General features: G+C 41.7%; 1 protein-coding gene across 5 annotated transcripts in view; it reads left to right on the top strand.

Moving 5' to 3' along the window:
• The first annotated feature begins 9325 nt into the window (after positions 1-9325).
• The window catches only part of Aig1 (androgen induced 1), a 235147-nt gene continuing 221149 nt past the window's right edge, over positions 9326-23323 (top strand). For 2 of the 5 annotated variants that reach the window (XM_031380451.1, XM_031380453.1), the window contains exon 1: positions 9391-9683. In XM_031380451.1, coding sequence (XP_031236311.1) covers positions 9543-9683 — 141 coding nt within the window. In that variant the 5' untranslated portion in view covers positions 9391-9542. Of the gene's footprint in view, positions 9684-23323 lie in introns of all 5 variants that reach the window. The other 3 variants (XM_031380452.1, XM_031380455.1, XM_031380454.1) reach the window with 3 other exon arrangements.

Here is a 23323-nt window from a genome sequence, read left to right as displayed (position 1 = left end):
AAATAACTAATACATTTCTAGGACATAGTGTAGACATATTTTGTTAGCATATTGTATTCAATAAATGTACACAGCTATTATCTGTCAGATAGAATAAAATAAGTTTAAGCAAAGAAATTTTTTAAAGTTGTGGGCTAGAGAAATGACTCTGTAGTTTAGAAAGCTTATTGCTCTTGTAAAGGACCCGTATTTAGTTCCCAGCACCTACATGGTGGCCCGCAGCTGATTGTAACTATAGTTCTAGGGTATCGAAAATCCTTTTCTGATATGTGTGAGCTCCAGCAATGCATATGTACATGTATATGCTGGGAAAATACTCAAGCACATAAAATAAATAAAACTGAAGGAAAGAAAGAAAGAAAGAAAGAAAGAAAGAAAGAAAGAAAGAAAGAAAAAAAGAAAGAAGAAAGGAAGAAAGAAGTTAGGAAGAAAAGTTTAACTATTAAAAAGGTATCAAATAACCCTCTCTCACTTCTGGGTTGACTAGTACTCACCATGTCATCATCTCTGGCTCATTACTTACCTCTATCCTTATCCTCAGGCAATTATAACCATGTGGCCTTCCCACCAGTCATCCAAGACACATGTGGAACAAGCAAATTTGCTAACATCAGCCAGTCTTAACTGTGGACCCAGCTCCTGGACAAAGGAGAATTGCCACAGAGTTAGGTCAAGACTACATATGCTACCGAACATTTTCTCTTCTGTTGTCTAAACAGATTTCCTAACATCGCAACTTAATTAATCTTTCATGGGTATCTTGCTTTGTTTGTTCACTATTACTGCTGGAATAGTCATTTTTATTTTGTCCTAATGCACCAAAAGTACTGTTCAAAGATTACAAGAAGTACATATATATGTGTATATACAGATATATGTATATGTATATATATATCATTGACTTATTTTTTGAAGAACATATAAAGTATTTATTAGTAGGAGAAATACTAAAAAATCACAGGAAAACACGGTTTTATTTATAATGCAAGAAGGTAATACGGTAGAGGGCGACCAGGTAGGAGCATGACAGCAGTGATGACATCATGAAAATGGTGCTGTTTGATGTCACAAAAATGATGCTGTATGGTTGACAGTCTCTGCCTGTTTCATGCAAAGTCATTTGACATGATCTTAAACACCTTTTCTTTCCTTTTTTTAACGATGGAAAGTGTTAAAAAATGCCTAGAGACAAATATTATTTTATTTGAAATAAGAGGTTATAAATAACTATTATAATACCCTTCTGAAAATTATTACTCTAAAAGTTATTCATGAAGATTGGAGCTAGGTTGAATCTCAATTATCCTAAAGACACAAACCACAAAAGCAAGACAATATGAAGTGAATTGTTTCAGGTGTTGACAAAAATACTCATCAACCTATGATGCTTTACATAGAAAAATTATTGTTTAGAACTGATCAACAATACATTCTCAGAAATGCGATGCTCACAGCTATCTCATTTAAGGATTAAATACATAAGCAAAAGGTGCCCCAATCAGTCCCTCCCATATAGATGATGCTAAATATTCAGAGAGGACCAAGGAAAGACGCCCATTAAGAGAAGATGTCAAGGTCTCATTTACTGCAAGGTAAAGTGTTTTCTATGTGGAAAAGGGTCGTGCAAAGTAGGCACTTTTGTTGAGTTCCAGGCAGAGCTGGCCCTTGGGAGATGGGTAGAATTTCACCAGATGGAGAAGGTGCTATGCATGAGTCATTGGTGCCTCAGGGCTATGGAAAAGCAAGTCACCAAGCCTGGATGAGAAAGCAAGTATTGTGATGTTATTAGAACGCACGGTTACTTAAAGTGGTGCAGTAAACAAAGCTGCAAGTTGTGTTATAGACAGCTAACCCATGGAAGATGCTAGTTGGCATTCTAAGGGAGTGAGATCTCCCAAAGGTTGTTTTTAGATATGGATAAGGGTAACATGGAGATGCTAAAATGTAGGCAGGAAAACAAGCTGCAGGCTGTTCAGTAAGACAGCAGTAGTTGAAATAGAAATAAAAGTTCAACTTTGAAAAGCACCATACAGAGCAGATTATAACACTGACTCTTGATTGAATGTGTGGTAGAAATACATAATGGTCTCCCAATATCTTTTTTTCTCCTCCCATTTGTTGGCTAGAATTATACCCTATCAATGTGTCTAAGTAACTGAAGCCACAGGACCTTTTCTCTGTTGTAGAATCTATAAATATGAGCCTAAGGTAGCAGCAGGCTGGGAGGAAGAGCCTATGCCTTACCTGTGGTGGTTTGAATATGCTTGGCCCAGGGAGTTTTAGCATTAGGAGGTGTAGCCTTGTCGGAGGAAGTGTGTCACCATGGCAGTGGGCTTTGAGACCCTCCTCCTAGCCATGTGGGAGTCAGTCTTCAGTTTTCCTTTGGAACAAGACATAGAATTCTCAGCATCTCCTGGGCCATGTCTACCTGGAAGCTGCCATGCTCCTGTCTTGATGATATAGACTGAACCTCTGAACTTGTAAGCCAGCCTCAATTAATTAAATGTTGTCTTTAATAAGAGTTGCCTTGGGCTGGAGAAATGGCTCAGTGGTTAAAAGTACTGACTGCTCTTCCAGAGGTCCTGAGTTCAAATCCCAGTAACCACATGGTGGCTTACAACCATCTGTTATGAGATCTGATGCCCTCTTCTGGTGTGTCTGAAGACAGCTACAGTGTACTTATAATAAATAAATAAATAAATAAATAAATAAATAAATAAATAATCTTTAAAAAAAGAGTTGCCTTGGTCATGGTGTTTTTGCACAGCAATGGAAATCCTAAGACAATACTTTCCTCCTAGCTATGGAAATGAATCTTTAATTGTCTTGGTTTGTCATCAGTCTAGCCTCTGCTCCTGTCTTCATGTGATGCTTACTCAGTATGCTTTCTTTTCGTAAGGATGCTAGTCATGTTGGATAATGAGTCTACTACTACAATACTGCATCATCTTAAGTAACTATAGCTGTGACAAATTGTCAAATAAGGTCACTTTTGGGGAGCCATTGGAACTTCAAAAGAGCTCTTTGAGGGATAACATTCAGTTCACAGTGCTTGACCTATGTGATGGATTCTTGGTTTGAGCTTCATCTGTGTCCACTAAAAATAGAGGTTTGTTTTCTCAGTTAAGGCCAGAGAGATGAATGAAGACTAGTGAGGCCAAGGTAGAAGTTGTATGTGGTTCCTTTTTGGGCAAACCTTCCTTAAGGAACAGTGCACTACCACAAATTTTCATCTCTGCCTGTACTCATTGGCCAGCATTCATCCATGGAGTCACAGCTAAGAACTTGAGCTTCCGTCTCAGGCCAACCTTTCTCTAGTATCAAGGAATTGAGTTGTCAATGGGCTCATGTTAGCCTTAGCTCTTACTAAGGAGGGGAGGGTCTTTTGAAGATGACAGGGTCTGCTTATACACTGGGTAAGAGGTCAAAGGCTGACCCAGACATTCTGAACTATACCTTAGTGGTTGACTCTAGCATATGGGTGTGCTTTGGGGGGGGGGGGAGCAGATACAATGCTTTGCTTTGGGAAATGTTTTGACCCTTCTGAACCTTAGATTGAAATCAGATTGCCTCTGTGATGTTTTAGGGAGTGGGGCCCTTAAGAGGTGCTGTGGTAGTTTGAATACGAACACTTCCTGTAGGCTCACGTGTTTCAATTCTTGGTCTTGTTTGGGCAGGTTTTAGAGATGTGGCCTTGCTGGAGGAACTATGTCGCTGGAGGTGGGCTTTGAGAATTTAAAGATTCTCTCACCTTCCCCAATTTGTCCCCTTTACTTCAGGTATATGGTTCAAGATGTGAGCCTTCAGCTTCTGCTCTAGCCACCAAGTTGGCCGCCTGCTACTTCTGCTGTGCCACCATGGATGGATTCTGAAACCCCCCCGGAACCACAGGCCACATAAAGTTTTCCTTTCATAATTTGCCTTCGTCATGGTGTTTCATCCCAGCAAATGAAATGTAAGTAAAATAGATAGTTAGGGAGTAACACACTATTAATGGCTTTCACATGCATGAGTGCTGGTTACTACAGGAGTGAGTGCCACAGTTCTTCCACACGTCTGCCTGGCCTAGTTGTCTACCATATTGTGAAATAGTCTGAGACTCTTACCAGAAGCTGATGCCTGATCTTTGTCTTCCAGTCTTCAGAAGATGTACTAACCTTCTGTTCTTTACTAATTACCAGTGTCAGATGCTTTAGTGTGGTGATGGAAGCTGAACCAAAACATACAATATTTTAAAAATCTGAGTTATAATAATCTTACTGAAGAATAAATAGCATTTCCTCTAGCTCTTACAGATTAGTTGGTGTCCTACTACTTACACTTACATAATTAATTTTCTTAGGATACATGCTGGGTCTCTTAAGACCTGTTATTTAAGGCATTGAATTTTTTATTTTTATTTTTTGATTAAATTTATTTCTAAGTGATATGGAGAAGGACCAAATATCAATGGGATGTTGTGTGATATCTTCATGCACAGATACATTATACAAAGATGTATATTCTAACAGCAGGTCTTCCCTGGACACATTTCTGGTGGTATATAACCCTCACCTTACCATGTCTCCAGGTATGCTGTAGCTTAAGAGACATGTACTCTGCCATCCTCTGGAACTGTCTGGCTGCTTCTAACATGGCAGGCAGAATTTAGGAATACTACAGAGAGGACAGTTTTGTAGGGAGGAAGCCATGCAGCCAGTGTGTGTCATCCAGCAAGTCATCCAGATGGTCTGCCGAGAGCAGGAAGCCCACCTCCTAAGACTCAAGGAGGGATTGTGAAGTGACATGGACTTCAACTTCAAGTCTAAGAGACTCAGGTTTAGATGTGTATATGTGTAGCACTTCCAGCAGAGTGGGAAGTGCTGGCTGACGCAGGGTCAGCACCAGAAGAGAGGAGGATGTTACCAATCCGCAGGGAAGCATCCAGTGACTCAGAACTAGCCCACACACTGCTTTTTCTGAAGCTTTGTGGCAGTCCTCCAAGGAGTTGTTGGCCTTTAGAAATTGGATGCCTTCATAGATTTCACTATAGAAAACAATCCCTGTGTAGGCCAGCAAGTTAGTTCTAACCAGTGCAAGCACTGGCACTTGTTAGGAACCTAAGCAACAAACAAACAAACAAACAAACAAACAAAACATTCTTTGTAACTTGAAAACCAGTTTGTGTAGCTGGGAGTAACGTAAGGTTCATATGGGGTGTCAAGGGGTAGGCCTAAAGTCAGCTCTGATATGAGACAAGCTCAAGGCAGGCTCCGATGTGATAAAGAACAAACCCCAAAGTGGCCCCAATATGCCATCAAATCAACCCTAAGCTGTGAGCCCTGATAGTGCAAAGCTAATGCCTACTGAGACAATACAAAAGAAAAAAAAGAGAAACAACAAAACAAAGCAAAACAAAACAAAAAAAGAAGGATAAAAGAAAGCTGGAATTTTGGAGGCTGCCCCAGGCTCGATGCTGTTTTGTTCCTGACTCAGTGTACCTCAAGCTTCTGTGTTGGTCCCCATCAGCGAAGGGGCATCTGACTGGCCATAACTTTGACTCCAGCAATTATGGAGTTTCTGGCACTGTTCCCGAGCTCACACATGCTGCTGGTTGATGCTCTCAAGGACCATTTGGAACTCCCAAAAGTGTTGTCCTCTTTGCTTGCCATAGCTGAAGAACCAAACTTGCCCTGTAAGTGCTCTCATGAGAGAGGATTCCCCATCGAAGCCTGCAGTTGTTTCCTGCCCACGGAATCTGCTTGATGAGATGCCTGTTTACAAATGAGACTACTATCTTTATACTAGCACAGTATTGTAAAGGATGTGTGTGTGAATAAACTGAGCATATTTGATATGCAAATCTTGTGTGGCGTTCCTAATGGCTGAGTACCTCACAGCCCACTGGCATGCTCCTCACAGTCCATCAAATTGCTCATTGGGGCCATAGCTGGGGAAAAAAACTTACTGCTTAGTGGAAATAAATCAGATTAATTAAATACACTGGCCCTTCAGTGTGTATGAGTGTCTTTTATAAACATTTTATTTAGTTTCGATTGTAGGAAAAGAGGTCATTTTTATTTTGGTCTACTTCTCTTTCTTCATCTTTTCCAGTTGATCACCAGGTCAAACATGCTGGCAGAAAACTACATATGGCGTCAAACGTGCAGCTTGGACACAAGAGAAATGAATTGAGGGACCACGCCGTTGGGACACAGAGCTCTGTATAAAGATAAAGGAAGAAAGGAAACTGCACGTGGCCATTCCCACACGGTAAGGGATCTGACTAGCGCTGGTCAAGATTCAGAGTGAGAAGGCTACAGGGAATTCTAGGTAGGAGGGAGTGCTGACCCAGTACTCAGGTCCACCTAGGGATTTTTCAATGGTGAGGAATTATGGGTGCAGACATTTCAAGGGAAGCGACCTGGAATGTGGACAGGCTACTCAGAGCAAAGGGGATCAGGGTAGAAAGATTTGCACTATTGGAGGTAGCAGACCTGGTGGAAGCGTACTGCCCTTGGGTACAGGGTTTGAACAGGATAGATAAGAAATCCTGGGAAAGAATAGGAAAGGCATTTGAAAACAACAAAGTAGATGGATCTCCCCTACGCCTTTGGGGGATGGTTAGGGACATTTTGAAGGAAAATGAGAAAAAATGAGCGGAAAACTACAAAACATAGTCTTTTTGGCATCTCAATTCATACCAACGGTGCATGAGCATACATGGGACCTGAAGAAATGGCTCGGTCCTTAAGAGCTCATACTGCTCTTACAGAGGACCTAAGTTCAGTCCCCATTATCCATGTTGGGCAGCTCACAAGTTCTTGTAACTCCAGCTCCAGGGGATCTGGGGCCCTCTCTGACCTCCATAGGTACTGATGCACACACACACACACACACACACACACACGCTTACAAAATGAAATTAAACAAGTTGGCTTAGAACAGAAAATATGGAAGACACAGTGGTTCCTACCATTTCCAAAACTAGCAAGTATTATCATCCTTATGTGTCAGCCAATGTGCCAATATTCCAATATTCCCCTCCAACACACACACACACACACACACACACACACGTGCACACACATGCATACATGGATGAAGAGCTCGTACCAGGTTTTAGAAGTACTTACTCAGAAGACCTTCAGCCTCGCACTGAAAAAGCGCTCACTGAACTAGGAGCTAAAGCAGGGTTCTACAGTCTTCTCTGTGTGTTTGGTGTGCTTACTTAGGTACAAAACTCAAGAGGACAAGCCTGCGTTTCCTCCTTTCACCTCACTAGTTGTACAGCAGAGTATAGAACGGAAGAAGGAGACATGCAGACATTTCTTCCCCACATTGAGCCTGGAACTCTTGAAATCCAGTGTGGAACCCAGTAAGTACAGATGCATAATCTGTTTCATAGAAGGAACAGCATTTTGAGGGAAGTTTAAAGTCCATGCCACACTGTCCATGATACATTGAAAATATAACTAATATTCAGATTACTATCACCCCACAGAGAATACCGGTCAGTCATGACTAAGATGCTAAGACATGGACTAAAAAGCAAATGAGAGAGCTGGCTTAGTGATTAAGAGCACTGACTGCTCTTCCAAACGACCCAAGTTCAATTCCCCGAACCCACACATAGCTCACAACTATCTGTAACTCCAGTTCCAATACCCTCACAGACATAAATGCAGCCAAAACATGAAATAAGAATTTTTAAAATATTTTAAAAAGCAAAATGAAACCCATTGAACATGCTAAGAAACAATGATAAAGAGTCTTAAGAATCTGGGATTCTTAATGAAGCACTATTTCAGCCCAGGTTTATGTAAAATGTTTCATTATTAAAAACATAAAATCATCTCATAATGGTCAGTCATGATAATGAAAGTAAGCCTGTTAAAGTAGGTTTAAAACAACCCTCTGGGGATTGGCAAGGAGAGCAAGAGAACACTTGATGTCATAGTATTTATATAAAAATTGTCCATAGCAAACTTTTAAATAGCTTTATAAAATAATACTTTTTATAAATAGGGGATGGGGAGAAATCTTGTTAACTACCTTTTAAAATGTGAAGTGGAAAGGTTGTATCCAACTTTGAAATATCACATCACTTTATAAAACTTCATTAGGCCCTTGTGAGAGTGAGACGACTTCAGTATATTCATTTTTTTTTGTAATCATATGAACATTCATTAAGGACATACACACACATGCAAATAGATCTAGTTTAAAAATGAGTATGAACGCCTAAATTCTGAATGAAGAATGCTTTTCTCCTAGTTTTTCAGTTTCTTTCAGCATAATTATGTCAATTAGAAAGATCTTAATGGAAAAACCTCCTAGCCGGCTTTGCTTGCTTCTCTTTACCTCTGAGACGATGCTTTCTCCTAGACCTTCCCACCACACCCTCTGACTCAGAGACTATTTGAAGGGGACACCTGTTTGAAAGGATCCACAGGAAATACTCATGTGGTCTTCTCATAACCGGACCCTTTATCTGGTTGGCTGAAACATGATCATGATTTAAAAGAAAACAAAACCCTTAGTCTGCCCACAGACTGTTGCAACTTCCCTGTGACAACATTTACTGGAAGGCTGAGGGAATCCAGTTTATATTTACTCTCCTCCCATTCGGCTCTGGTGCGGTAGTATAAGTGGGAGGAGGTGGGGGCTGGGAAATGTCGAAGTGCAAAAGGAATTTTAACTCCAAAAGATTTGTATTAAATCACACATGCGTGGGTGAGGTTTACATCCTCCGGGTGGTTTGGCTTTAAAATGGAATGCTGTCTCATAGCACTCATGGCAATCAGCACAGATTTCTATTTATAAAACTTGCCCTGGTCAGTAGCTGGTAAAGAAGCTTGCTTTCAAGCCTCAGGACCTGAGTTCGATGGAGGAGACTCACACCAGCTGTCCTCTGGCCTCCACGCTTGTCCTGTGGTACATAAGTGTACAACCCCTCCTTCCCCTCAAAACGTAATAAAAAGTTTAAAAAGAATTTTTTCAAAGCTCGTGTTGCATCTTCTGGTACATACTGATAAATTATTAAAGCCTTGTGGAATTTTTCAGGCGTTTCACAGTCATAAGTGTTGAATCGTAAGTAATGGGTGTCACTGGAGGGTGACTGTGTGTGGCTTCACATTCTCTGAACCCATTTGGTGACATGGCAGCGAGCATCTCCGCAGCCAACACCGGGTCCGGACCGATTCGGTCAGGTCCTTCCCGTCTGGAACCTCGGTTGCCCGGGAGGCGCTCCCATTGTGGAGGCCGGGGTGGACCTCGCGGACCGCCTAGGGGGCGCCCGGCCGGGATGGCGAACGCAGCTGCAGAATGACGCAGATGACGCCAGAGATGACACCAGGCCGCCAGCTCGCGTCGGCTGCACTCCCGCCCCGCCCGCGCAGGTTTCCGGTGCGCTCGGCGCCTCTGCTGTCCCCGGGGACGCGCCCCGCCTCCTGCGCTCCGCCCCTCGCCGCGCCGCGCCCCGGTTCCCACGGCGCCCAGCACCTTGGAGCAGCTCGCCTGCCCTCCCCACGAGCAGCCCGGCGGGGCCAGGCCGCGCGAACATGGCGCTTGTCCCCTGCCAGGTGCTGCGGGTAGCCATCCTGCTGTCCTATTGCTCCATCCTGTGCAACTATAAGGCCATCGAAATGCCCTCGCATCAGACCTACGGGGGCAGCTGGAAGTTCCTGACCTTCATTGATCTGGTAAGGCCATGCGTGGGCTGCACCGTGTGTGTGTGTGTGTGTGTGTGTGTGTGTGTGTGTGTGTGTGTGTGTGTAACGCGTGCTGGCCACCATCAGCTGCACTGGGCTCCATTGAAGGCCTGGATGCCCTTCTCACCTTTACCTGGTAGGTAGAGGAGGAAAACATGGGAGCCCAGCCAAATGGGCACAGGCCTGCCTCCAAGAAGTGACCAGGGAAGAGGATTGCGCCACCCAAAGCATCTAATGGGCTTCGATCACGAGTGCCGTTAGGTTCATTTTCCAGAGTCACCTGCAAAGGTAAACTTCCAGCACCCAAAGGAGACTTGAGTATTGTCTGGTTCCACGGAGCATGGCTTAGAGACACACAAACGCACCTCCTTCCGAAGGAGAGAAATCACCCAATAAAAACCCTTGCACGTGTTTTACTGCCCACTGTCAACAATTTGTTTACAACTCTTTTTCTAGAAACACTGAGAGAGCAGTACACAGTAAGACTCCACTTGGCAAGTACTGAACTCGAACTCCTAGTCTTTCACAGTGAAAGTTTGTAGTTTGAGTAATCACCTGTTCTGTTGACACCTGATAATTTTAAACAGGAGCAGACGACTATAATTATTATTTTTAAGTTTTTATACTTTGGGTACCGAAAGTACCCCTGTAGATAATCAGAGGGCACAATGCCTTTTAGTCACTTGAGGTGGGTGTAGAGTTTTGAAAAGTCACCAAGACTAAGACATAAGTTCATTCAAAAGTTATCAAGGAAGGGCCATGTATGGAAACAAAAACAACTAAAAGATCACGGAGGAAAATGCACAACCAACTCCTGGAGTGCTAAGACCCTGAGATTATGCATAAGCTTGGCACAATCACAAGGTTGTCACAAATTTTCTTGACCCTCTATTTTGACAAATTTGAACCTATTTGAAGATCTTTCTAGAGGTGTAAGATGCCTGAAGAGATACAGCTAGATGTTTTCAAAAGACCTTCAGTTTGCAATATGTAAGATACGGGTACCTTTCCCACCTGCCTCTAGGGAAAGGGTGCCTGGTGTTGCCTGAGTTAGGCTCTTCCATTTCTTGTTGGAACTGACTTCCTCTGAACATATGAATTCCCTACCAGCTTTTCTTCTTCTTCTTACTGTCTGCCTACCTGAGGAGCACATGATAGGGCTCTGCTTTCAGTTCCTTGTAGCTTTCAGGTCGATGTCTTATCTCCAGAATGACTTTCCTGGATGGGCTGATTGGCTAGACAGTGGAGACTGGCTTTGACAGATGTGTGGTACAGCAAGCAGATATTTGCATACTCAGAGTATACTCAATCTTCAGTAGCCCCAAGGCTCTGATAATTATGCATAGGAAGCATTTAGGATGCTGACAAGTCACCAGGAATCATGAATCTTCTTAAGAGTGAACTTAAATTAGTGATACTCACATATTATTTTTTTAAAAAAAAAATGTGCCTAGGGGTTCAGAATCCTTTAGGATGCAATGCGAGCAGAACTCCTTTTGAATCAAGGCCTTCATCTCTTCCCTTGAGTTGGTCCATTTGAGTGTGACCAAAGATAGAGCCATAGCTTTTATGAACCCTGTTCCTCTGTGCCTTTGCCTTTCGTGGTTCTTGTGGGGGAGCAGAAAGCAGGTCATTGGGTGAGAGGTCATTAGGAACTGAGGGTGTTGGTTAATTCAAGGTAGGGTTGCTGCTTTACACTGGCATCGCTTATTATGGATTAGCAAATGAGGCTCACAAGAAACAGTCTCCCCCACTAGCCCTCATAACTTGAAATGGTAGTAGTCAGTTTGACGGGCAGCCATGCCCTTTCTATTTTTGTATGCAATTGTTGGGCCTGTTTATAATAGCACTTAACTATACAGATTTTCTTTTGGTAGCCTAGTATTAAACTCAGGTTTGAAACTTGATTTCACTCTTACGTTTTAGCCCACTGTTTATCTAGAGTCTTAATCCAGTCATTCAAACTTGTCACAGTCTGTGGCTCCTGGTTGAAATGGAATAATTACACTTAACTAGTAGTTCCTGAGAGAAACTACCTCTGAAGTATATTCCAAAAAAGCATGCAGAGTGTTATTCTTCTATTAAAGGCTTAGAGTTCTTGGAGCATTGTCCAGCTGTTCAAACAACCAATCTGTCAGACCCCTGTGATGGCCTGAAAAGAGAGCCCTAATGTAAACTACCTGTATAATTTTACATTCCTGTGTGTTTTTAAATGACAGTGAGTAAACTTTATGTCCTCTTACTGGGGAACTTTAATGATTCTAAGCAGTTTTCAAAGAGGGTCTTTGCTTTTCACAATTTTAATGAGAAGGCACCAATTCTGGCCAACTTGCATCGAAAGTGAGGCCACTAATTATAGTGGTCACAGTTAGAATCTAGTTCTGAGGCATCAGTTTACTTGAACAGGACTCAGGAAACTTGGGCTCATGAATCCAGGCACAGGTGGCTATGTGGTGGTCAAATCTTTTTTTGAGTAGGAGAGTCATTCCAGCAGAATCAGAGCCAGTGGTCAAAAGCTGAAACATGGCTCATTGCTACCAGGAATCTTAGATTATTATTCCCTGAGAGTTTCTTTCCTCAGTGTGGAGAGACTGCAAGGGAACTAGAGTGACATGGGAAACTTCAAGTTAGCAAGTGGAAAAAGACCACCTTGATGTGGTAGGGAGAGCCGTAGGACTCAAATATTTTCATGTCTTAAAGCGCAGAATATCTTGACTGTGTTAAGTTATTGGGCAAGAGAGGAATTAAGACAGCCAAATGCTGTGTTTAATTGTTCAGGACTATGCAGAATGAGTAATGGCTCTGCACACACATGAGCCCTCTTAAAGGCAGAATAACAAAACAGGAGAAGACCCAAAAGGAGGAGGATGTGACCATAGGTGTAAGTGACAGAGTGGCACTTACATTGCTGCCTGTGAGGATGGGGGAGGGGATTTTCAGGCCAGGAAGGGTCAAGGAATTGGTTTTCCCCCCTAGCATTTATGCTGAATTCTGAGTTTTATCTCAGTGAAACCTGTTTTGGACTTCTGACCTCCAGAGCTGTAAAATAATAAGTGTATATAGTTTTGGCCGCTAAAATTTTAGTAACTTGTAACAGCAATAGAAGAACATTGCTGGCTACAAAGCCTCTGGTTTAGAGAAAACATCCTCATGGGTGCATTCATTGATTCAGGCATAGTAGAAAATTGCTTCATTTTTGGGTTTTTTTTTGGAAACATAGGATTTTACCTGCTTCATCATGTGGGGTGTGCGTATGTGTAACCCTGGACAGTGTAAGATTCTGTAAAGACCAAGGCATGTGGAGAAGACACGACTTTTCTCTGCTCTGAACTATCTCTGGAGCTATTGCTATACAATGCATGTACTGGCTGGTTTGGTGTCAACTTGACACAAGCTGGAGTTATCACAGAGAAGGGAGCTTCCCTTGAGGAAGTGCCTCCATGAGATCCAGCTGTAAGTTATTTTCTCAATTAATGATCAAGGGTGGAAGGGCCCATTGTGGGTGGTGCCATCCCTGGGCTGGAAGTCTTGGGTTCTATAAGAGAGCAGGCTGAGCAAGCCAGAGGAAGCAAGCCAGTAAGGAACATCCCTCCATGGCCTCTGCATTAGCTCCTGCTTCCTGACCTGCTTGAGTTCTAGTCCTGACTTCCTCTGGTGATGAATAGCAATGTGGAAGTGTAAGCTGAATAAACTCTTTCCTCCCCAACTTGCTTCTTGGTCATGATGTTTGCGGAGAATAGAAACCCTGACTAAGACAACACACTAAGCCAAAAGGACTACTCAGAATTGTAAATAGGCTGCAAAAGGAATTAAACAAACTCTTTGGATATTCTCTTAGTCAATGTCATTACTCATGGATTTTCTTCAGATGATCTGCACTCATTCCTGTATTCACTAGCTGTATGATTCTTCTTCCACTTACATAGTGATTATTACCAAAGATAATTAAAACAAAGACTTAGAAGAAATTCAGGATAGGTTAAACCAAAGGCAACTGTGTTGTATAAGCCTGCATGGTAATTCTTGGAGCAGTAGGTAGGTCTGAATAAGCAGAAACACTATCTTTGGAAACAGTTGATGAGTGGTTTTTTCTTTGTCTACCCTCCTTCCAAAACATCAAAGCCCTTTTTAAGATGTTTTGACCCAAACATTATTTAGATGTGTGCAGTAAAATGTCTAACAGTGGAGGCAGAATCAACTTCCTGGAAAACGTGAACTGAATATTTGCTATCAAGATTAGCAATGATGTTGGATTCAAGTTTAAAAATAAACAAATAAACAAATAAGGAAGGTCTGGTATTCTCAGCCATTATGGTTTTGTTGCTTATTGTTTTGATAATTATCACTTCTTAGGGCTGTGCCTTGCTCATTAGTTTCATCCAGACCTTTCATACAGATGTTGGCAGATGTTGCTGTTTTTCATTCCCTTGCACAAAGTGTGAGCAAAGATTCGCATGCTCAGGGTGCCCCACTAGAACTTCCATATTTTATGTTAGTAATTATTTCCCTTGCTGTGACAAAATACCTCTTAAAAAGGGATTCGAGGGACTAATGGTTTAATTTGGCTCAAAGTTTGTGGGGATATAGAACATCATGAAGGGGAAGAAATGCCGGCAGGTGTGTGAAGCAGAGAAGTCACCATTGTGGACTCATATCCTGTAAGGAGGTCCCATCTCTTAAAGTTCCCACAACCTTCCAAAACATGGTCAACGGGTGGGGACCCCATGTGCACACATGTGAGCCAATGGGAAACATTCCACATTCAACCCCTTTGCAGCCAGAATTAGCAGGTTAAGAAGATCATCAGGTGATGTATACTTATATTTTAATTTAATAAATGATGCTGTGGACTGTACTGTTTTGTAAGTTAATATGGAATGTCTGCAGATAGTGATTCTGCATACTTTCAAACTGTGCTTAAGGTGCCTCAAACCATGACATAGTTAAAACATGTAAAACATTACAGTTTGAAAATAGAAGTGAAAAATATGTACCATCCATCAGGTGGTAGGCTGTTTATCACTATTGAAGAACATATTGAGATAATCTTCAGGGGAGGCAAGACACACAAAACAGTGTCTTACTGTTTCTAGAGCTGGAATAGTGAATGTGCAGCATCACGCCAGGGAGCAAAGGGAGCAAAGTCTTCCTAGGACTTACTCTTCAAGTCTGATACTTATAGCCTCATATTTAGCACACTAGTGACATGACAGAAAATCCTTTTTAATATTATAATTAAGCATTCTTTTGTTTGTTTGCTTTGTTTTTGAGACAGAGTCTCACTGTGTAGCCTGGCTGGCTTTTAGCTCAAGAAGACTGCCCCCTGCCCCTGGCCCTACCCCTACCCCCACTCGACTCCCACCTCCCACCTCCTTTCTTCTCAGTACTGGAGTTAAAAGCATGTGTCACTATGTCTGGCTAATTAGACATTCTTTGACTGGATGTTTCATAATTTTTTGAGAGACCAAGGCAAGGTCTTATGTTTTATAAGAGTGAAGGAATTGAGTCAGATTATTTTATTGTTATCATTGTCTCTTTTATTATCTGTCACAAAAAAGAATTTAAGAAAAACCATAGAAGGGACAGAGTAATAAGCACTCCAATATGGAAGATCTTGCTTGGGCTGCTCAAACAACAAGAGATGATTAATCCCGTGTTCCTGGATATGTGTATGAATATATGTGCATACATACATAATACATATGTATGTACATGTATACATACATGTATACATATTGCTTTAGACATGAAAACGTTTAACATTTATGTAAACGTGAAAGGCAAAAGAACTCTCTAAGCACACTGCATTTTGCATTTGTATTAGTCTTATGTTCCCTTACATACTTATCAAGTGCCTACTTGACTGCAGTCCATGGTTTCATCTGAAAGGAAATAAAATATCTTGGCTTCTGTATTGGTTATGTAACTATGGTGTGTTCTTTCGACAGCTAAAGCCACAGGTGCCATGTGGAGGCCACTGCTTCATTACTACTTGCTGAACAAAATTAGGTGTTTCTTTGTTTTGAATTCTCTTGGATGTTAAACAGAGGATATAACTGCATTATTTTCTTCAGAACACTCAAACGTGTGTGAACACTTGAAGGATTCAGTAATTTTTTTTTTTTTTTTTTGTTTTTTTGAGACAGGTTTCTCTGTGTAGCCCTGGCTGTCCTGTAACTCACTCTGTAGACCTGGCTGGCCTTGAATTCAGAAATCTGCCTGCCTCTGCCTCCCAAGTGCTGGGACTAAAGGCGTGTGCCATCACTGCCCGGCTAATAATTTTTTTCTCCTAATCTGTGAGAAAACCCTGGAGAGTAATCCTTTGCATTGCATTACATTGACTCCTCCTCTCCTCTCCTCTCCTCTCCTCTCCTCTCCTCTCCTCTCCTCTCCTCTCCTCTCCTCTCCTCTCTCCTCCCCTCCCCTCCCCTCCCCTCTCTGTTTTTCTCTGTCTCTCTGTCTCTTTCTCCCTCTGTCTCTTTGTTTCTCTGTCTCTATACCTATGTCTTTCTGTGTCTAGCTCTGTCTCTGTCTCTGTGTCTTCTCTCTCTCTGTCTCTGCCTCTGTCTTTCTGTCTCTCTGTCTGTCTCTCTCTGCCTCTGTTTTTCTGTCTCTGTCTGTCTTCCTGTCTGTTTCACCCCCTTCTCTCCAGGCTTTGTTTGGATCAGGCGTAGAACAGAAGCCTACTTTGGTCACAGGAGTCGCAGGAGGAGAACTGGTGGCTGATTTCTTCACCCATTCCTTCTCTTAGCTGAGAAAGATGTTGAGCTCACAGAAAGTCATGTGACCAAAGGCTGAGGTCACTGCTCTCCCCACCCTTGCCATTTCCCCCGAGTCTGGTATGACATTTAGCAAAACTGGTAACTGCTTTTGAGGGTTTTCATCTGTTTTTCTGTGTTGCCCTGAGATGTCACATGTTTCTGTGGAGGCGTGAACAGTAGTACAATTTTCCACATTGAATCAGATGTTCTTGTGCTCCAACCAAGCACGGAAAAATCTGTCTGCCTGGCGTTCTGTAACAGCACGGCTTTCTCTGTGCAGCCTGTGGGAGACTGTTATAGGGTTCATTTCTCTCCTGCAGTGTAGTGAATCCCAGTGTAGCGAGAGGGCTCTGTTTGAAAGTGACACACCCTTTGACAACCTCCATTGTGGAGTAGAACATATTCTGTGGGGGTGAGTGGGGTGGGGGAGGAGTGTGCCAGCCCTTCTTTCTCTGTTATATCACAGACACTTTTACATCATGGAAAATGTTAGCTTCAAATGCAATATGTAGTCATTGTAAAATTTTGTACATTTGTGACCACAAATTATTATTTTTTGAAGTTTAAAAAAATTAAAAGGGAACTATTTGTAAAATACACAAAGCCGTAGGGAGGAAAGGGTTCCCACCCTAGTTTTCCCTGATTTGTTACGTCTTAGTGTTCCAAGATGTTATTGATTAAGAAGACACAAAAAGCTAGACCACAGATCCACATATGTCTGCATGCATATACGTACATACCAGAGTTAAAAAAAAGAACATGTCATTTATAACTTATTTTCAAATTACAAATGTTATTCAGATACCAATGTTAGTAGTATTTTAATATTTTCTCTGTCAGTCATACACATATTATTACAAACATAAGGTCAATATCTGTGCATATTTTCTCTAAATTTATTTTTAATTTCCACACATTAAATACTCTTTAGTGTAATTTTTCTAGGTTTAGACAGATGTATAATACTTTGTAATTATCATGACTATCTAAAACATAACTTGGCATTTTTGCCTCTTCACAGTCAAGCATTCCCTTGACCTATCAACCACAGATTTATTTTACAAATGGTTTTTGTGCTCTTTTTCTACAGTCATACCTTTTCCTAGAAACAGAATAGAAAGGCTGCTGTATGATTTTAAATCTATTTTTTAAATTCATTTATCATAATGGATTTCAAATTCATGAATGCTGCCTTGTATCAATAATGTGTTCACTGTTGCTAAATGTACCACAGTTTGTCCATTTTGTTTAATCTAATTTTATTATCTCTCTCAGTCTCTCTCTGTGTCTCTCTCCCTCCTTCCGCCCCCTCTCCCTCTCCTTCCCTCTCTTTCTCCCTCTCTCTCTCTCTCTTCCTCTCTTTCTCTCTCTGTGTGTATGTATGTGTTTGTGCATATAACATTACACATATGTAGTGGTTTGGTTAGTGGGACAACAACTCTGTGGTATTCTCTTGTTCCATCTTTATTTGAGTTCCAGGGATTTAATTCAGGACACTATGTTTCCATTCTCAAGTGTCTTTTTTGTTTTTTACACATGGATTTTTGTTTGCGCCTTTCACATTTGTAGTGATAATGAAAAGTACTGCTGTCAACATTTGTATTCCAGTTTTTGTATGAACATGCATTTTCCTTTGTAGAAGGTGTGTACTTCAAGTGGGATTGTTTGGTCATCATAAACATCCATTTAACTGTGCAAGAGGGGCACCATGGTGCTTTTGTGAATGGCTACATGTTGGTGCAGAGACCCTGGCAGGGTGTGAGCTCCAGCTATGTCCGTTTCAGTATATGGAGGTCTCTTCTATTTGATTTGCTTATCAGAGATTACAAGAAAGATAGAGGAATTCTTCCTGGCAGGCTTTACCCAGTTTCTCTCATCTTGCATCCAAGAGACAGGACCTGAAACATTTAAAGGTGTGGACCTGTCCATCCTCACCAGGGTCCTTAATGTAACCTTTTCTACTACTCTATCCCTGACCACTGGCAATCTTTATTTGCTCTCTTTTGCCATGATTTTTTGAAAATCATTTTAACAATGTTATTTTAGTAGAATCATACATACTGCTTGGAATTTATTTAATTCAGAATAAATTTCTGGATGCTCATACAAATTGTTAATATTTTATGCTAATGGATGTACCAAACTTATTTAACCATTCACACATTAAAGGACATCAAGATTGTTTCTCCTCTGGGCTATTATAAGTAGAGATGCAATGGATATTCATGATTAGGCATCTTTTTTGTAGTCGTGAGCTTTCATGAATATGCAGGAGATAATTTCTGGATGTTGCAGCAGTTGGAATTGCTGGATTCTTGTTGGTTTGTTAGTTTTACTCTTTTCACTCAATTCGGGATATTGGGCGGGGGGAGTCTCTTAATGTAACCCTGGCTGTCCTGGAACTCATTCTATAGACCAGGCTTGCCTGGAACTCACAGAGATCCAATTGCCTCTGCCTCCTGAGTGCTGAGGAAAATATCAACCATTTTTTTCTTCAAATATTCTTTCTGTAGCGCTTCATTCATCCCTCTCTCTGTGACTCTGGCCTTTTGGTTACTGTGTCACAGTTGGTCATCCTTGGATGGGTTGCCTTCTTCCCACCTTTTCCTTTCAGGGACATAATTTCTATTGATCCAGCTTTAAAGGTTCTCATTCCTTTATTGCCCATATTCTTCTACCACACACATCCACAAGGTTTTTAAAAAAATGCATATTGTCTCATCTAGGGCTTCTATTGCTGTGGTAAAGCATCATGTCCAAAAACAACTTGGGAAGGAAAGAGTTTATTTTATTTTACAACTCTCAGATCATGGTCGGTCACTGAGAGAGGTCAGGGCAGGAACAGAAGGTAGGAGCCTGGAGGCAGGAATTGAAGCAGAGGCCATGGAGGAATGGTGCTTACTAGCTTGCTCCTCATGGCTTGCTTAGCCTTGTTTCTTAAGCTGTCCAAGACCCAGGGGTGGTGCTGCCCACAGTGATCTGGGCCCACCCACATACATCATTAACCAAGACAACGCTCTCCAGACTTGACTGCAGTGATCCTGAGAGAGGAATTGTCTCATTGCAGCCCCGCTTTCAGACAACTCTAGTGTCTGTCAAGTTGACAGCAGACTCGTCCAGAGTGGATAATGTATGTTTTAGATCTGAAGTGACCATCTGGTTCCTTTTTATATTGCTGCTGCCTGGCAATACATTTCTCTTTGTCATCCATTTCAACAGTGCTCACATTGTCCTTAAAGGATATTTCCAAGGAATTGTCTTAAGTTCATTGCCTTGTGGCCCCAACTGCCTGGACCAACTTTGATTTAGCATCTGTTGATTTTATATATATAAATATATCATATCATATTTTTCCTGTATATTTGTGCACATTTTTTTTAGTAACCTGAAGTTTTTAAGAAAACATGTGATATTCTGGGCCATTTCAATGTCATATGGGAGTGTTAATTCATTGGTTTGTTTTAGCGGGTATCATTCTGTATGCATTCCAGCTTCATATTCAGTTTCATATTTTGGTATCAGTAGAGTTTTCAGTGTGGTCTGTCAGGGGCTTGCACCACCAAAATCAGCTGGGACTTGAATGTTGACTTAGGTGGAGGTTTAGGTTTTGAAATCACCAATCTGTTTCTTTGTTTGCTTGTTTGTTTGTTTTTTTCCCATTTGTGCCTGGGACTGATGTCAGATGACAGTCTTCAGGTTTTCATTCCAGTCATGTCTGTCATGTGCTCTGGGTCCTGCTTCCTCTAGCTCAAAGCATGAGGTCTTCTCGACTTTTCGGTTCCCTTGCTGTCTGGTGGTCCACACAGCCAGGGTGTGTGCCTTTACTATGAAAAAGTAAGAATAGAGATAAAATACATCCCTCATTCGTAACCTACCTTGTGCTTATTTTCTTGGACAAGTTACCTTTTTTCCACTGTATTAATATACGGAGGAATGGTTTTTATTGGGAGGCCAAAGGGTGAGGGGAGGAGGTAATTATGTCAAACTGGGGCATAGAGAGAGGTGGACTCCCCGTTTCTAGAGCCCAGAAGTCTCGCTGAGAAGTGTCTGCTGAGGGCTTTCTGCTGTCAGCACTTGCTGTAAAGTTTCTGGAGTCAGCCTGCTCTCAGCTCACACCCGAGGAACAAAGGAGATTTACAAGTCCTGGGAGCTCATCCTCTGCTCCTTATTCATATCTGCGTCTCCCTTCCATAGTATGTTTTCCAAATTTCGATAATAGCTGCTTTTCTTATTCTGTTCCATTTTTTTAGTGACTTGGAATGATAAGTGAAGGTGGCTTGCTCCATTTGGACTGGCATCAGAAGTAGCCTGCATATGGTTTTAATACCTGGGTCTTAAAGAAAATTATGTAAACCTTTTCCCATGCCATTATACCTTTCAGTAAGTCCATATTCCTTCATATGGCTGTGTCTTTTGATTGTCCTAGCAAATGTGAGAATAGATCAGTCTTATGCACATCTTTGATTATTTTTCTTGGGATAAATTCTTAGACACAGAATAGCAATACTAAATCATTAAGAACCTGTCTTAACTTTAGATCACTTTGCGAACCTCCCAATACCAGAGCAAATGTTTGTCTATGCTCCTGCTAGCCCTCTAGATTGGAATGTCTACAATACAAATGCCAAAAATCTCTCAAGGCGCTTCAGCCCCACAGTTTCCTGTCCGGGCACTGCAAACCTTTTGCCACATAGCTCATAAATGTTAGTGACTAGCTGTCTTTAGCTCTGAGTTTATAAAGCTCACTGGCATTAGCTACATTTGGTTTGGGCTCATAAATACTTGAGCCAAACATAAATCGTCATGTCCTAATCCTAATTAGTATAGAATCACCATGGCTGAAGAGATGAGAATGGTTTTCTGTGTATGGTAACCCTGGGTTTGCATGTACGTTCTTCTCATCCTCCATTACATTTGCACGTAGCATAGTCATGAGTGATTTATGAGGTTCAAACTGAAAAGTTGGCTCTTCAACATTAGGAGTCTGCTGAAAGAATCTCTGCTGTACCATGACATATCCCTTTTCTGTAATGTTCTTCCACATCCTCATGCTCGTCAAAACACACACGGGAGTGGAGAGAGAGCTCAGTCAGTAAAGTACTTGTGGTACAGGCATGGGAATCTGAGTTTCATTTTCCTCGGACTCACTTTAACAAAGCTAAGGCCTGTTAATTCAGCGCTGCAGAGGCAGATGAAAGCCAATCCCTCTTGGCTCCCTAGCTAGGCAATCTAACTTAATTGGTGAGTCCCAGGCCAGTGAGTGAGTGAACTTGTCACAAAAATCAGGAAGATGCCATGCCTACTGAGGAATGATGCCCATTGGTGACCTCTGGTGTCCACATGTGCATGCATACGTGTGAATAGATACCGCCCCTCAACCCCACACGCACATGAAAATATTCTTTTTAAAAATGCTATGGCATATTCCTTGTTCAAACAGACCACTTCTAGGTCTGTGTAGGATTTTTGCCAGACTACAAGTATGTAATGTAATTTGAGTAAATGTAATTAAGGAAACATCTACCTATGGACACACGGCATAGAAGTCATATAGCACAGCATAACCCTTGCAAGCTGCAAAGGGAGGGCTGCTGAGCCTTTGTGTTCATACATGGTGTAGGGTCCCTTGAGGAATGAAGAAAGGTAAAAGAGACCCCATGGAGCCTTGAAGGAGCAATGTCTCCCTTAGGCTCAGCTATTTGAACATTTGGTCTCCAGTTGGTGGCCCTGGAGATTATGTAGCCTTTAGGTGGAAGAGCCATGCTGGGGAAGTACATCACTGGGACTGGGAATGAACTTTGAGGGTTCATAGTCTCACCTCCACTACCTGTTCCTTCTCTCTGCATTCTTTGTGTGATGAAATGTCTCTCTGCTTCCTGTTCCTGCTGTTCAGCCCTTTCCTGCCATTACGGACTTTACCCCTCTGGAACTGTAAGCTACCACTAACACTTTCTTCCTTAAGATGTTTTGGCCACCATCTTGCATCACAGTGACAGAAGCATTAACTAACAGAACCCCAACCTTTGCTCCTCTCTTCTGTCAAGTGTTCCTGGCTGCTTCAGCCCCAGGGAAAGCAGCAGGTGAGAATGCTTCTTGAGGTTGCTCAGAGACAGGGCTGAAAGGAAAACTTACTGAAGCCAGAACTCCTCCCACAGAAATCTTCAGAACTTTGTGGCCAATTTACCACTCACTGTGTCCTCTGAGAGAACATGTCTGTTTCTCAAGGCAATTTTTTATGGTTGAATATAAAATGATAACGATAAACATGAACTCTCAGCAAACTATGCTGACAATTTATTGGGGAAATTATATACAACATATGAGTCCATTAATATTGGTGATCCTGTGTGTCTATTGGACTGTATAGTCTAAGAGATAAGTGGCTAGATTCAGGAGTCACAGTGAATTTCAGTTGTGGCTTTCCTATCTATCAGTTCTCTGACTTTGAACAAATTAATTCCTTTCTGCAACCCTAAATGCTTCTCTTTCCTTTGTTTGTCTCATTTATTAGAGAGGAATAATAATACCCATCATATAGGGTTGTTGTGAGGATTAAATGAGATAATATCAGCTAATTGCATAACCTAACTAGGTAATTCAGTGCTCTCTAATATGGCCAAACCCAAGCACAAAAGTGAAGAGTTGCAATGAAGTGGTCATTTCAGGACTAATATCACAGACTAATAGTTTAACTAAATGTAATATTGAGGAAGGGGAGAAAGATTAAATGCTTAAGCTCTCGGGTAAGACAGCCTGGAGCAGTAAGTATAGGTACTTTTAAAACTTACATTTTAAAACTTACATACATCTTTTCCCAATTTGTTGGTTGCCATTTTGTCCTATTGACAGTGTCTTTTGCCTTACAGAAGC

The sequence above is a fragment of the Mastomys coucha genome, unplaced genomic scaffold (assembly GCF_008632895.1).
Source record: "Mastomys coucha isolate ucsf_1 unplaced genomic scaffold, UCSF_Mcou_1 pScaffold2, whole genome shotgun sequence".
Classification (NCBI taxonomy): domain Eukaryota; kingdom Metazoa; phylum Chordata; class Mammalia; order Rodentia; family Muridae; genus Mastomys; species Mastomys coucha.
This window is presented reverse-complemented; position numbering and strand designations above follow the sequence as displayed.